The sequence below is a fragment of the Bufo gargarizans genome, unplaced genomic scaffold (genome assembly GCF_014858855.1).
Source record: "Bufo gargarizans isolate SCDJY-AF-19 unplaced genomic scaffold, ASM1485885v1 original_scaffold_870_pilon, whole genome shotgun sequence".
In the NCBI taxonomy this organism is placed as follows: domain Eukaryota; kingdom Metazoa; phylum Chordata; class Amphibia; order Anura; family Bufonidae; genus Bufo; species Bufo gargarizans.
In genome coordinates, this window is record NW_025334736.1 from 2,977 (window position 1) to 17,186 (window position 14,210).

At 47.8% G+C, this 14,210-nt stretch overlaps 1 protein-coding gene across 1 annotated transcript in view; it reads left to right on the forward strand.

Moving 5' to 3' along the window:
- Positions 1–13,175: 13,175 nt before the first annotated feature.
- LOC122924156 (fatty acyl-CoA hydrolase precursor, medium chain-like) overlaps positions 13,176–14,210 on the forward strand; it is a 31,119-nt gene continuing 30,084 nt past the window's right edge. The window contains exon 1 of the mRNA XM_044275092.1: positions 13,176–13,327. Within this exon, the coding sequence (XP_044131027.1) occupies positions 13,267–13,327 (61 nt within the window). The 5' untranslated portion in view covers positions 13,176–13,266. The remainder of the gene's footprint in view (positions 13,328–14,210) is intronic.

The following is a 14,210-nucleotide window of genomic DNA, read 5'->3' on the forward strand; positions in this document are numbered from 1 at the left end:
TGCCTAATTAGACATTAATTTTAGAATGCCTCATTATAGGTGGTAAGTGTAGCTTCTCCCATAAGAACAATTCTCACTGATTGGCTTTGGTAGTCGGCCAGCGATGTCAGTCGCTGCCGCCTCCTGCTGACGGATCTGAGTAACAGCAGCTGAAGAGCAGAGGTCCTGGACGTGGTTGCTCTGCTCTGACTGTGTATATGATGCATATATCTGCTGATTCTTGGGCAGATGCTTGTCTACAGGTGGCAGCACCAGCGGTTTCCTGCCCTGGAGGGTGCAGTATGTTTAAAGAGGACCTTTCATGGGTCCAAATAATATGAACTAAGTAGTAGGCTACATAGAGTAAGTGCACTTACTATTATTCCTGGGCACTGCTCCATTCATCCGCTGTGGCTCCCGGTAATTTCTCATCATTCAGAGCAAGTAGGAGGAGACGCCAGTGTCTCTTCTTCTCCCTGACAGCAGCGCTGTCCAATCGCAGAGCAGAGCATAGAGCCAAGGAGGTTTTTTTTCTCCCTTGCTCTGAGCTCTGCGCTGTGATTGTTCTGAATGTTGAGAAATTACCGGGGGCCACAGCGGGCAAACGGAGCGGCGCCCAGGAATAATAGTAAGTGCTGGGACATCTTTGGGCGCCGCTCTATGTAGCCTGCTACTTAGTTCCTATTCTTTGGACCCATGAAAGGTCCTCTTTAAGGCATGAAGCAGTTTGAACAATGCTAATAAAATTTTGAATTTATAAGTCTGGTTAAAGGCGCTTAACTCACCTTCTCCACTCATCCGCCTTCTCCACTCATCCGCCTTCTCCACTCATCCGCCTTCTCCACTAATCCGCCTTCTCCACTAATCCGCCTTCTCCACTCATTTGACTTCTCCACTCATTCGCCTTCTCCACTCATTTGCCTTCTCCACTCATTCTCCTTCTCCACTCATCCGCCTTCTCCACTCATCCGCCTTCTCCACTAATCCGCCTTCTCCACTCATCCGCCTTCTCCACTCATTCTCCTTCTCCACTCATTCTCCTTCTCCACTCATCCGCCTTCTCCATTCATTTGCCTTCTCCACTAATCCGCCTTCTCCACTAATCCGCCTTCTCCACTAATCCGCCTTCTCCACTAATCCGCCTTCTCCACTCATCCTCCTTCTCCACTCATCCTCCTTCTCCACTCATCCGCCTTCTCCATTCATTTGCCTTCTCCACTAATCCGCCTTCTCCACTAATCCGCCTTCTCCACTAATCCGCCTTCTCCACTAATCCGCCTTCTCCACTAATCCGCCTTCTCCACTCATCCGCCTTCTCCACTCATCCGCCTTCTCTACTCATCCGCCTCCTCCACTCATCCGCCTCCTCCACTCATCCGCCTCCTCCACTCATCCGCCTCCTCCACTCATCCGCCTTCTCCACTCATCCGCCTTCTCCACTCATCCGCCTCCTCCACTCATCCGCCTCCTCCACTCATCCGCCTTCTTCACTCATCCGCCTTCTCCACTCATCCGCCTTCTCCACTCATCCGCCTTCTCCACTCATCCGCCTTCTCCACTCATCCTCCTTCTCCACTCATCCGCCTTCTCCACTCATTTGCCTTCTCCACTCATTTGCCTTCTCCACTCATTTGCCTTCTCCACTCATTTGCCTTCTCCACTCATTTGCCTTCTCCACTCATTTGCCTTCTCCACTCATTTGCCTTCTCCACTCATTTGCCTTCTCCACTCATTTGCCTTCTCCTCCACTCATCCGCCTCCTCCACTCATCCGCCTCCTCCACTCATCCGCCTCCTCCACTCATCCGCCTCCTCCACTCATCCGCCTCCTCCACTCATCCGCCTCCTCCACTCATCCTCCTTCTCCACTCATCCTCCTTCTCCACTCATCCTCCTTCTCCACTCATCCTCCTTCTCCACTCATCCGCCTTCTCCACTCATTTGCCTTCTCCACTCATTTGCCTTCTCCATTTGCAGCGAGCAGGACCGTGGTATGGTTACACGGATGCCAAATTGTGCAGTGGGTCAGGATATGGGTACAATAGTCTATAGTTTTGTTTGTGATGCTAATTGCAGAATGCGCAGGGTACTGTCACAGGGTCCACTAAGGTGTTATAACTCACGTACCAGGTTAGGAATGCCAGAGTGGTGTAATGTCTCTGTATGGTGGTAGTAATTGTGTAGACGGTGTCTCCTACCTGGGTATGGCTGGACTCCTGGATCCTGGTTCACTTGCAATAAATTGAGTGTGGTGCTAGTAATAGAGGAATTTTGCAGCAGTAATTGAGATCCAGACCTTGGGTAAAGTTCTTTACTGGTTGTAGCTTTCATCCAAGCAAGATACAGCTTTAGTCTTCGGTCCCAGCAGGTATTGGTAATGGTTGGCAGGAATTTATCTTCTGCTCTATTACATACCTGGAGCTTGCAGGAAAAGACGTCTGCGTGTTAGCTCTATACTGTGGCAGGAATTTGGCTTCTGCACTTTCTATTTTCTGCTGTATGGGGACTGACTAGCTGAGGAGAAATGGCTTCTCCTGGGTCTCTGGAACTTGACTCACAGTTATCTTCACAGAGTATGCTTTCTTCCTGGAATTCTGGAGTTGTCTGCTTGTTTCTTCCAGCTGAGGCTGAAGGGCTCAGGCTGGGGATGATGATCAATGTCTCAGCTGAGACGAGATCCTGGCTTGATTCCCTATATATGGGAACTCCTACACGCACAACCTACCCCTAGCAGGGGTGGCTGGCACACTAACTCTAACTTCCTTCTCCACCCATGAGGCAGGATATGGGCACAGCCCACTCTGCTCACAGAGGGGGAGCTAAACTGGAATGAACTATTCCAGCTCAGAAATACTAAACTGAACTTAAAGGGATTATGTCACCTCGTTTTAGCTTATAGAGCTGTGGACATGCAAGGCTAGATCGCTGCTAGCATGTTGTCATGCCCTCCTCTGACTATGTGCGGAGCTTGGCCAGGATAGCAGCACGAGTTTAGTATTTGTTTTGGAGCCGTGCTGGATCCCTCTCAGGCGCACTGGGTGGGGTCATTAGTTTAAATAGCACACCAGCCCAGGGCTCTGAGCGGATTATAGGAATCATTGTGGACTTGGAAGCTAGGAATGAAGGTTGTCTGTTCCAGCTCTGAAAGATAAGTGTGATTTCTAGTTTGGTTGTTTTGTGTTATCTCTCCCATCCAGGTTATGTGAGAGCAGGCTGCTCCTATTTCCCCTCTTTACCATCTCAGGGAATTTAGGATGAATTCAGCCCAGGCATGGGGACACATCATAACTACCATTAAGGTCTGCATGTGGGCTGAGCAGTGTAGGGAAAGAGGTCAGGGATTACCTAGGAGGTGACCCTTCCCCTGTCTCTCGCCAAGAGCCGGGTTGGTGGGTTATCTGTGAGTCTGAGTGCACGCCCGCCGTGACATTATAATCCGCCATACTGTGACTGCCATTACTAGCGTTTTTTTGATGGCGTCAATTAAAGCACTGGTTGTCCGCTTGCAGGGGCTATCCCTAGAGGTTGGAAAGCTACGTGGTTCGGTCACACTGTGTCAGAATGCTCTGGCAGCTGGTGCAGGTCAAATTTGTGTGGAGCCTAAAGTGGCTCTTCCTGATCGATTTTCAGGAAGTACGGATGACTTTATCCGTTTTAGAGAATCTTGCAAATTGTACTTTTGGCTGCGTCCATCGTCATCAGGTGATGAGAGTCAGAGGATAGGTATAGTTATTTCTCTGCTTAAAGGGGACGCGCAATCCTGGGCCTTTTCTCTGCCACCTGGTTCCCGGCCCTCTGGTCGGTGGAGGAATTTTTTAAGGCTCTGGGATTAATCTACGATGACCCAGATTGGGTCTCGATTTGTTTCAGGGGGAACATACTGCAGAGGCTTACTGTGTTGAGTTTAGGAGGTGGGCTACTGAATCAGAGTGGAATGATCCCGCGTTACGTAGTCAGTTTTGTCAGGGGTTATCTGAAAGATTGAAGGATGCCCTTGCTTTTCACAAATACCCAGACTCTTTGGAGAACGCCATGTCTTTAGCAGTACGGCTAGATAGACGTATCAGAGAGAGGTATAGGGCTCCCTCCGCGCAAGGTATCCCTTCTGTGAGTGGTTTTGTCTCTACTGCCATCCCGGGTGATGTTACAGGTAACTCTGGGGTAGCGGAGGAGCCCATGCAGTTGGGTCAGGTTTCTTGCCATTCTAATAGTAGAGACTTTAGGAAAGTGCACAAACTATGTTACTATTGTGGAAAGAGAAGTCATTTTATTTTTGCTTGTCCTTATGTTAAACCACAGGTGGAAGAGAAAAAGAAAAAAGAAAAAAAAACTTCCCTGACACTTGGTAGTATGAATGGTGTGGTGGAGCAGGCAGGTAAGCAAGCTCCCTGCAGTTCCCGTTTTCTCCTTCCAGCTATGGTGGCGCTAGAGTCATAAAATGTTTTTGTTGATGTATTCCTTGATTGTGGTGCTGGGGTAAACCTAATTGACTTTTTTTTCCTTCAAAACCTAGAACGAAGTACTTGCACTTTAGAGAACGAGATTCGTGTTTTTGCCATTGATTCTTCCCCTCTTTCTCAAAGGAGCCTTACTTCATGGTATTCACTTAAGGGTGGGTGATTCACATGTTGAAATTATTTCTTGTTTTGTCATGAAGGATTTGCCAGCGCCAATAGTGTTGGGGTTGCCATGGTTGACTCGACATAACCCAATTATAGACTGGCAAGCGAGACAAATCATTGGTTGGAGTGAGTTTTGTTTGGATAATTGTCTTGGCACATCTATCTCTGGTGTGTCCGTTACGGCTTTACCTCAGTATCTCTCGGATTTTGCGGATGTCTTTTTGGAGGGTGGGGCTCAGGAATTGCCCCCTCATCGAGACTATGATTGTCCAGTTAATCTCATTCCGGGGGCTAAGTTGCCAAAGTCTCGGCTTTGCAACCTCTCTCAACCCGAAAGAGAGGTCATGCGAAAGTATGTCGCCGAGAGTTTGGCAAAGGGCCATATTAGACGATCTAAGTCTCCAGTGGCAGTAGGTTTGTTCTTTGTGAAGAAAAAGGATGGATCTCCGGGATCCATATCTCCTTCCTTTGATCTCTGATCTTTTTGATCAGATTGTTGGAGCCAAGGAGTTCTCCAAGTTGGATTTGAGAGGGGCCTACAATCTGATCAGAATCAAGGAGGGGGAGTAGTGGAAAATGGCCTTCAATACGCACGAGGGTCATTTTGAGAACCTGGTTATGCCTTTTGGGTTGACGAACGTGCCAGCAGTATTTCAGCGATTCGTCAATGACATTTTTAATCACTTGGTGGGGAGGTTCGTAGTAGTTTACCTGGATGACATTTTAATTTATTCTCCTGATCTGAAGACCCATCAGGATCATGTGAGACAGGTTTTGACGATCCTTCGGGAGAATAAATTATACGCCAAATTGGAGAAATGTTTGTTTGCGGTGCAAGATCTTCCGTTCTTGGGATACATGCTTTCTGATTCTGGTTTTTGTATGGACCCCAAAAAGGTCCGGGCGGTTCTGGAGTGGAACCGACTAGAGAATCAGAAAGCTTTGATGCGTTCCTTGGGGTTTACGAATTATTATAGAAAATTTATTTCAAACTATTTTACCATAGTAAAACCTCTCACTGATATGACCAAGAAGGGCGCCAACGTTTCTGTCTGGTCGGATGAGGCATTGCAGGTCTTTTTGGCTATTAAGGAGCGTTTTGCGTCTGCTCCCATTCTGGTGCAGCCGGATGTGTCTCAGCCATTTGTAGTGGAGGTTGATGCAGAGGTGGGGGTTGGAGCGGTGCTGTCACAGAGTTCATCCCCTGGCAAGTGGGTCCCATGTGCCTTTTTCTCAAAGAAGCTCTCGGTCGCCGAGAGGAATTATGATGTTGGAGATAGAGTTGTTGGCTATCAAGTTGACCTTTGAGGAATGGTGTCACTGGTTAGAGGGGGCGTCTCACCCCGTTACGGTGTGTACAGACCAAAATAATTTGGCTTACCTGCAATCTGCCAAGCGTCTGAACCCTAGGCAGGCCAGATGGTCACAGGTTTTTACCAGGTTCAATTTTGTGGTTGCCTTTCGCCCAGGGGTCAAGAACGTCAGGGCAGATGCCTTGTCTCGCAGCTTTCCTAGGGGAGGTGATTCAGAGGATCCTGCGCCAATTTTGGCGGATGGGGTGGTGGTCTCCGCTTTGTACCCTGAATTGGAGATGGAGGTGTTGGGAGCCCAGGAGGGGGCTCCTGGTTCTTGTCCCCCAGGAAGGTTGTTTGTTCCTGAGGGCCTGCGATACAAGGTGTTCAAGGAACATCACGATACTGTCCTCACTGGACATCCTGGTGGTAAGTCCACCTGTGATCTAGTATCTCGGAGGTTCTGGTGGCCAGGGTTACGTAAGAGCATTCAGAATTACGTGACAGCTTGTGAAACCTGCGCTCGGTCAAAGGTTGCTCATACTCAACCGGCTGGTTCACTTCTTCAATTGTCTATTCAGTCTTGTCCTTGGACGCATTTGTCGATGGACTTTATTACGGATCTGCCGAGTTCCTCCGGGAGAACAGTGATTTTGGTGGTAGTTGACCGTTTCAGTAAAATGGCTCACTTTATACCACTAACTAGTCTGCCTAACGCTAAGACTCTTGCACAGATTTTTGTGGATAATATTGTGAAATTGCATGGTATTCCTTCGGATGTGGTCTCTGATAGGGGCACGCAGTTTGTCTCCAGGTTTTGGAGGGCATTCTGCTCTCGGCTTGGCATTCAACTTTCATTCTCTTCGGCTTTTCATCCGCAGTCGAATGGTCAAACGGAGCGTACTAATCAAAACCTGGAGACCTACTTGAGGTGCTTTGTGGCTGAGAATCAGGAGGACTGGTCCTCATTCTTGTCCTTAGCAGAATTTGCGTTGAATAACAATAGGCAGGAGTCCACGGGTAAGTCGCCATTGTTTGGCACATACGGTTTCCATCCTCAGTTTGGTACCTTTTCTGGGACTGGTTCCTCTGGGATGCCAGAGGCGGAGAGATTCTCTTCTGCCTTATCCTCCATCTGGCGGAGGATTCAAGGGAATTTGGAGAAGATGGGTGAGAGGTATAAACGAATGGCTGACAAGAGACGTGTGACTGGTCCGGACCTGTGTGTGGGTGATCTGGTGTAGTTGTCCACTAAGAATATCAAATTGAGAGTGCCATCTTGGAAACTGGGTCCAAGATTTATTGGTCCGTATAAAACTTCTGCGGTGATCAATCCTGTGGCGTTTTGGCTGGATCTTCCGCAGACTTGGAGGATCCATGATGTGTTCCACAGGTCTTTACTAAAAAAAAATACGTGAGACCGGTGGAACCATTGCCATTGCCTCCTCCTCCTGTTCTAGTCGAGGGAAACTTGGAGTTTGAGATCTCCAGGATTCTCGACTTTAGAGTTCTTTGAGGTTCCCTTCAGTACCTGGTGCACTGGAGGGCATACGGCCCTGAGGAGAGGATGTGGGTTCCGGCGTTGGATGTCAATGCCAGCCGACTGGTGAGGGCTTTTCATAGGTCCCATCCGGATAAGGTTGGTCCTGGGTGTCCGGAGGTCACCCGTAGAAGGGGGGGTACTGTCATGCCCCCCTCTGACGATGTGCGTAGCTCGGCCAGGGTAGCAGCACGAGTTTAGTATTTGTTTTGGAGCCGTGCTGGATCCGCCTCTCATCAGGTGCACTGGGTGGGGTCATTAGTTTAAATAGCACACCAGCCCAGTGCTCTGAGCGGATTATAGGAATCATTGTGGTCTTGGAAGCTAGGAAGGAAGGTTGTCTGTTCCATCTCAGAAAGAGAAGTGTGATTTCAAGTTTGGTTGTTTTGTGTTATCTCTCCCATCCAGGTTATGTGCGAGCAGGCTGCTCCTATTTCCTCTCTTCACCATCTTGGGGAATTTAGGGTGAATTCAGCCCAGGCATGGGGACACATCATAACTACCATTAAGGTCTGCATGTGGGCTGAGCAGAGCAGTGCAGGGAAAGAGGTCAGGGATTAGCTAGGAGGTGACCCTTCCCTGTCTCTCGCCCAGAGCCTGGTTGGTGGGTTATCTGTTAGTCTGAGTGCACGCCCGCCGTGACACATGTTCCCAATATACCTGTCCCATAAAGCGATGTCATTTTATTGTGCTTAAAAAATTATTTTAGAGATATGTAAATGAGCCTGGTAAGGTGCCCAAGGGGCTGTACTAACCATATTGGTGCCCACCTTCTCCATTTATCCACCTTCTCCATTCATGCACCTTCTCCATTCATGCACCTTCTCCATTCATGCACCTTCTCCATTCATGCACCTTCTCCATTCATGCACCTTCTCCATTCATGCACCTTCTCCATTCATGCACCTTCTCCATTCATGCACCTTCTCCATTCATGCACCTTCTCCATTCATGCACCTTCACCATTCATGCACCTTCACCATTCATGCACCTTCACCATTCATGCACCTTCACCATTCATGCACCTTCACCATTCATGCACCTTCACCATTCATGCACCTTCACCATTCATGCACCTTCTCCATTCATGCACCTTCTCCATTCATGCACCTTCTCCATTCATCCACCTTCTCCATTCATCCACCTTCTCCATTCATCCACCTTCTCCATTCATCCACCTTCTCCATTCATCCACCTTCTCCATTCATCCACCTTCTCCATTCATGCACCTTCTCCAACTGTGCACAGGATTTGACAGATAATACCGCCATATACAATGATATGATAGGATTTCAACACAATCTTTATTACCCATTTTTTTAACTTGTTCAGCCAGACCAGTGGGAATGGCTCCAAGGTCAGTGATCTTTGCCTCCATCCTTAGTGACTGTCACTGGTCTGGCGTTGGACTGCTAATTGGAAAGTAGCCTAAAGGTTTAGAAAGCAGCCTGTACTCATCATGAGAACTTAGTGAAAGGTCTAAGGAGCTGTATAGTAGTGTCCTACAAAATACATCAAGTATAGCTGACAGGCTTTCTCCAACTTCACAGGAGGTTGTATTTTTTTCTTTTATTCCTCTATTGGAACTTAAAGGGAACCTGTACCAGTTTTATGGTGTCCTAACTAAAGGCAACATAAATAAGTGACTGATTCTCTTAGGCCTCTTTCACACGGGCGTCATGTTTTTTGCCCGGATAAGAGGCGGGTGCGTTGCAGGAACACGCGTGATTTTTCCGCGCGAGTGCAAAACATTGTCATGTGTTTTGCACTCGTGTGAGAAAAGTCGCGCATGTTTGGTACCCAAACCCGAACTTCTTCACAGAAGTTCGGGCTTGGGATTGATGTTCTGAAGATTGTATTATTTTCCCTTATAACATGGTTATAAGGGAAAATAATAGCATTCTGACTACAGAATGCATAGTATAATAATGCTGGAAGGGTTAAAAAAAAAAAAAAAGTTAACTCACCTTATCCTCTTGTTCGCGTAGTTCCCGGTCTGTTCTTTGCTAGCTGTGGGCTTGGGCTGAATGACCTGTGGTGACGTCAGATCACATGCTCCAATCACATGGTCCATCACCGTGGTGATGGAGCATGTGATCTGACATCACCACAGGTCCTTTAGCCCACAGCTAGCAAAGAACAGACCGGGAACGAACTACACGAACAAGAGGATAAGGTGAGTTAACTTTTTAATTTTTTTAACCCCTCCAGCACTATTATACTATGCATTCTGTAGTCAGAATGCTATTATTTTCCCTTATAACCATGTTATAAGGGAAAATAATACAGTGAATAGACTGTCACCTAGAACCCATGCGTGAAAATCGCACCGCATCCGCACTTGCTTGCGGATGCTTGCGATTTTCACGCAACCCCATTCACTTCTAGGGGGCCGCAACGCACAAAGAGGAGCATGCTGCAATTTTCACGCAACGCATAAGTGATGCGTGAAAATCACCGCCCATGTGAACAGCCCCATAGAAATGAATGGGTCAGGATTCAGTGCGGGTGCAATGCGTTCAACTCGCGCATCGCACCCGCGTGGAATACTCGCTCGTGTGAAAGGGGCCTTAGCGAAATGCTGGCTCACTTTCTTTAATTCACCCAGTCAACCTGCCAACATCTTGTATTGAAAAGCTCCAGCTCATAATGATGAGTCCTGAATATTCATGAGCTCCTGAGTCTCCCCGCCTACCTGCTGCTGATTGACAGTTATTTTCCATATAAATCAGCAGCCGGTGGGAAGAGGAGTGACTATAGCTCTGAATAAAAAAAAAAACGCTGGACTCAGTGATGTCACGCTGGACTCAAATCAGCTCATTAGCATGCGGCATGTGGCATCTTTATGTGTATATTATGAGGTAACCATCTGTCACACCAGTAAGTGAATACATCTAAGGTACTTTTTAGTAGTTAATGATTGTATATAATTAGATTATAATCAAATATCCACATGACAGGTTCCCTTTAAATAAAAAAGAAGGCAATTGTGAAAATAATGTTCTTTAGAAATGTAATATTGCTGTGGTCTATGCATCTCCATGGTAACAGACAACAAACAAACCTGTGCAGTCAGAATCTTTTGTAACTGCCTCCTACTTTGTTAATTATACCGGTTAGACCCCTAGTGGTGTAAGAAGCTTCACCCAGTACTACAGCAGACATTTTGAAGCCGCCCTGCTGTCCTGGGGTGCCGCCTCTATACAATTGTGGCAGGTGTGGCAGCATACATAGTTCTTAACATAGCCTCCATCATGTGCCTTCAGAAACATTCTGCTGCCTGAATGCTTTCAGTGCCGTTGCAGAAGAGGACGCAGCCAAGGAGGAGGTCATGTGGATAAATGACTGCTGCCACATTGACAGTTATGGGGGGCGATACCTGCATCTAGTGCTGCGGTAAGGCGTGGGGCTTCTGATAGCAGTGCACATTATTTTAGGTTATTGCAGAATTTTTTTCACTACGTAGTGAACTACACTTTACACAACAAATGTATAATGGAAAGGTGGGAAATACATGGAAGTATGGACTATGGCTGCAAGATCTGACTGCCCAAGGTTTGTTGTCTGTTGCCAGGAAGATGCATATGTAACCATAGCAGCTGTAGACTCAAAATGGTAGGAGATATTACAGTATCTCACATAAGTAAGTACACCCCTCCCATTTTTATAAATCTTTTCTTGGGACAACACTGAAGATCTGACCCTTTGATACAATGTACAGTAGTCAGTGTACGGCTTGTATAACAGTGTAAATTGGGCGTGTCCTCAAAATAACTCAACCCCCAGCTATTAGTGTGTGAACTGCTGGCAACAAAAGTGAGGACACCCCTAAGTGAGAATGGCCAAAATGTGCCCAATTAGCCATTTTCCCTCCCCAGGGTCATGTGACTCGTTAGTGTTACAAGGTCTCAGGTGTGAATGGGGGCAGGTGCGGTACATTTGGTGTTCTCGCTCTCACACTCTCTCATACCGGTCACTGGAAGTCCAACATGGCTCCTCGTGGCGAAGAACTCTGAGGATGTGAAGAAAAGAATCATTGCTCTTCTAAAGATAATGAAGAAGAAAGCCGCAAACAGTTTGCTGAAGACCAGCAGACTAAGGACACGGATTACTGGAACCACGTCCTGCGGTCTGATGAGATTAGTTCAGATGGTGTCAGCGTGTGTGACGGCAACCAGGTGAGGAGTAGAAAGACCAGTGTTTCCTGCCTAAAATTAGGCATGGTGGAGTGTCAAGGTTTGGGGCTGCATGAGTGCTGCCGGCTGTGGGGGGTTACAGGTCATGGAAGGAACCATGAATGCCGCCATGTCCTGTGATATAATGAAGCAGTGCATGAACCCCTCCCTTCTGGGTCGCAGGCCAGTATTCCAACATGATGATAACCCCAAACGCTTCCAAGACGACCACTGCCTTGTAAAGGACCTGAGGGTAAAGGTGCTGGACCGGCCAAGCATGTCTCCAGACCTAAACCCTATGGAGCAGCTGTGGGGCCTCCTCAAATGGTAAATGGAGGAGCTCAAGGTCTCTAACATCCACCAGCTCCGTGATGTTGTCATGGAGAAGGAAGAGGATTCCAGTGGAACCTGTGAAGTTCCAGTGACCTCTATGCCCAAGACTCTAGAGAGTTAAGTCAGTGCTGGAAAATAATGGTGGCCTCACAGAATACTGACACTCTGGGCACAATTTGGCCATTTAGGGGTGCACTCACTTTTTTGGCAGTGGTTTAGACACTAATGGCTGTGAATGTGTCTCAGTTGTCCAATGTATAAAGCTAAATGCCTAAATTACTGGACTTGGTTACTGACTGTGATGCCTGACAGACATTGGACCTATTGCTGGACTTCATGATGGATGAAGCTTGGTTTCATTTATGAGGTCACGTAATCTCCCAGAATACGAGATACTGGTCCACTGAAAATCCCCATTTGACTCGCGAAATACCACTTCACAACCAGGAAATTGGCATTTGGTGCACAGTGTCAGGAACACAAAAAGTGAGAACAGTTCTATGATCAAGAAACAGCAGAAGAAAAAATGTCCAACAAGATGGAGCAACATGCTGCACCTTACGGGAGACTGGACGGGTTCATGAACTGTTTACTGAGGAGCGAACTGTGAGCAAGCCGACATAATCCGACCTGTCCATGGATGCAGAGACCCGAACAGTAACTGCTTTCAGCATCTTCTGTGACTTGTGAGTAATAAAAAAAAAACATCCACTTGCTCATTCATCGTATCATACTATTGCTGGAGGCGGGCTACTTTTCCTTGGGGTATTCATGAGCCCAGGGCCTGGGAGTAATTGCACCACTTTTTAGTTAAAGAACCAGTGGCATGTCATGTCACCTTCCTCCCCGGGCAAAGATGAAGAGGATAAGGTGGAACAATACCAGGAGAAGGCCCTGCACAGATTCATAGTAACCGCAGAAGAGAGGAGGCGCCAGATTGTTTCTTTCTTGAGGCTTGTATGGATGGATTCCTGCACCAGTGATGATGGGGTCAGTAGTACCTGCAGCTGCCCTAAGAGTGATAATGCAGAGTTCCAGAACTTTCTCCATAGTTACCTTTACTCTGAACTCTTATCTGCTCAGTGTGTACAGGACTGCAACCTATAAACTCCAGTACACATGGGCAAGTGCCAGGGTGAGTGGACCATAGATATAACGGGTGCAGCTTTGTTGCCCAGCGATTAATGCCAATACAGATCAGTAATTAAACTTTGATTAGTTAAACAGTAACTAGTAATGTATTATTAGAGAGCTCAGATCTCCTCCTGCAACCAAGGACTCTGACCTGGAAGAACAGCGTCCGCTGGAGACCGCAGCACACAGGACATGGCGATTCTGCCGCACATTCTGCTCCTCAGCCCCTTCATTCTAACAGTGATCGCAACAGGTGAGAACCAGGGTGCAGGATACTAGAGGGCAGTGTGCAAGGGAGCAATACACAACCCAAGTAATAGTGCCCCACAGCAACCGGTGAGAACCAGGGTGCCAGATACTAGAGGGCAGTGTGCAAGGGAGCAATACACAACCCAAGTAATAGTGCCCCACAGCAACCAGTGAGAACCAGGGTGCCAGATACTAGAGGGCAGTGTGCAAGGGAGCAATACACAACCCAAGTAATAGTGCCCCACAGCAACCGGTGAGAACCAGGGTGCCAGATACTAGAGGTCAGTGTGCAAGGGAGCAATACACAACCCAAGTAATAGTGCCCCACAGCAACAGGTGAGAACCAGGGTGCCAGATACTAGAGGGCAGTGTGCAAGGGAGCAATACACAACCCAAGTAATAGTGCCCCACAGCAACAGGTGAGAACCAGGGTGCCAGATACTAGAGGGCAGTGTGCAAGGGAGCAATACAGAACCCCAGTAATAGTGCCCCACAGCAAACGGTGAGAACCAGGGTGCAAGATACTAGAGGTCAGTGTGCAAGGGAGCAATACACAACCCAAGTAATAGTGCCCCACAGCAACAGGTGAGAACCAGGGTGCCAGATACTAGAGGGCAGTGTGCAAGGGAGCAATACAGAACCCCAGTAATAGTGCCCCACAGCAAACGGTGAGAACCAGGGTACAGGATACTAGAGGGCAGTGTGCAAGGGAGCAATACACAACCCAAGTAATAGTGCCCCACAGCAACCAGTGAGAACCAGGGTGCCAGATACTAGAGGTCAGTGTGCAAGGGAGCAATACACAACCCAAGTAATAGTGCCCCACAGCAAACGGTGAGAACCAGGGTGCAAGATACTAGAGGTCAGTGTGCAAGGGAATAATACAG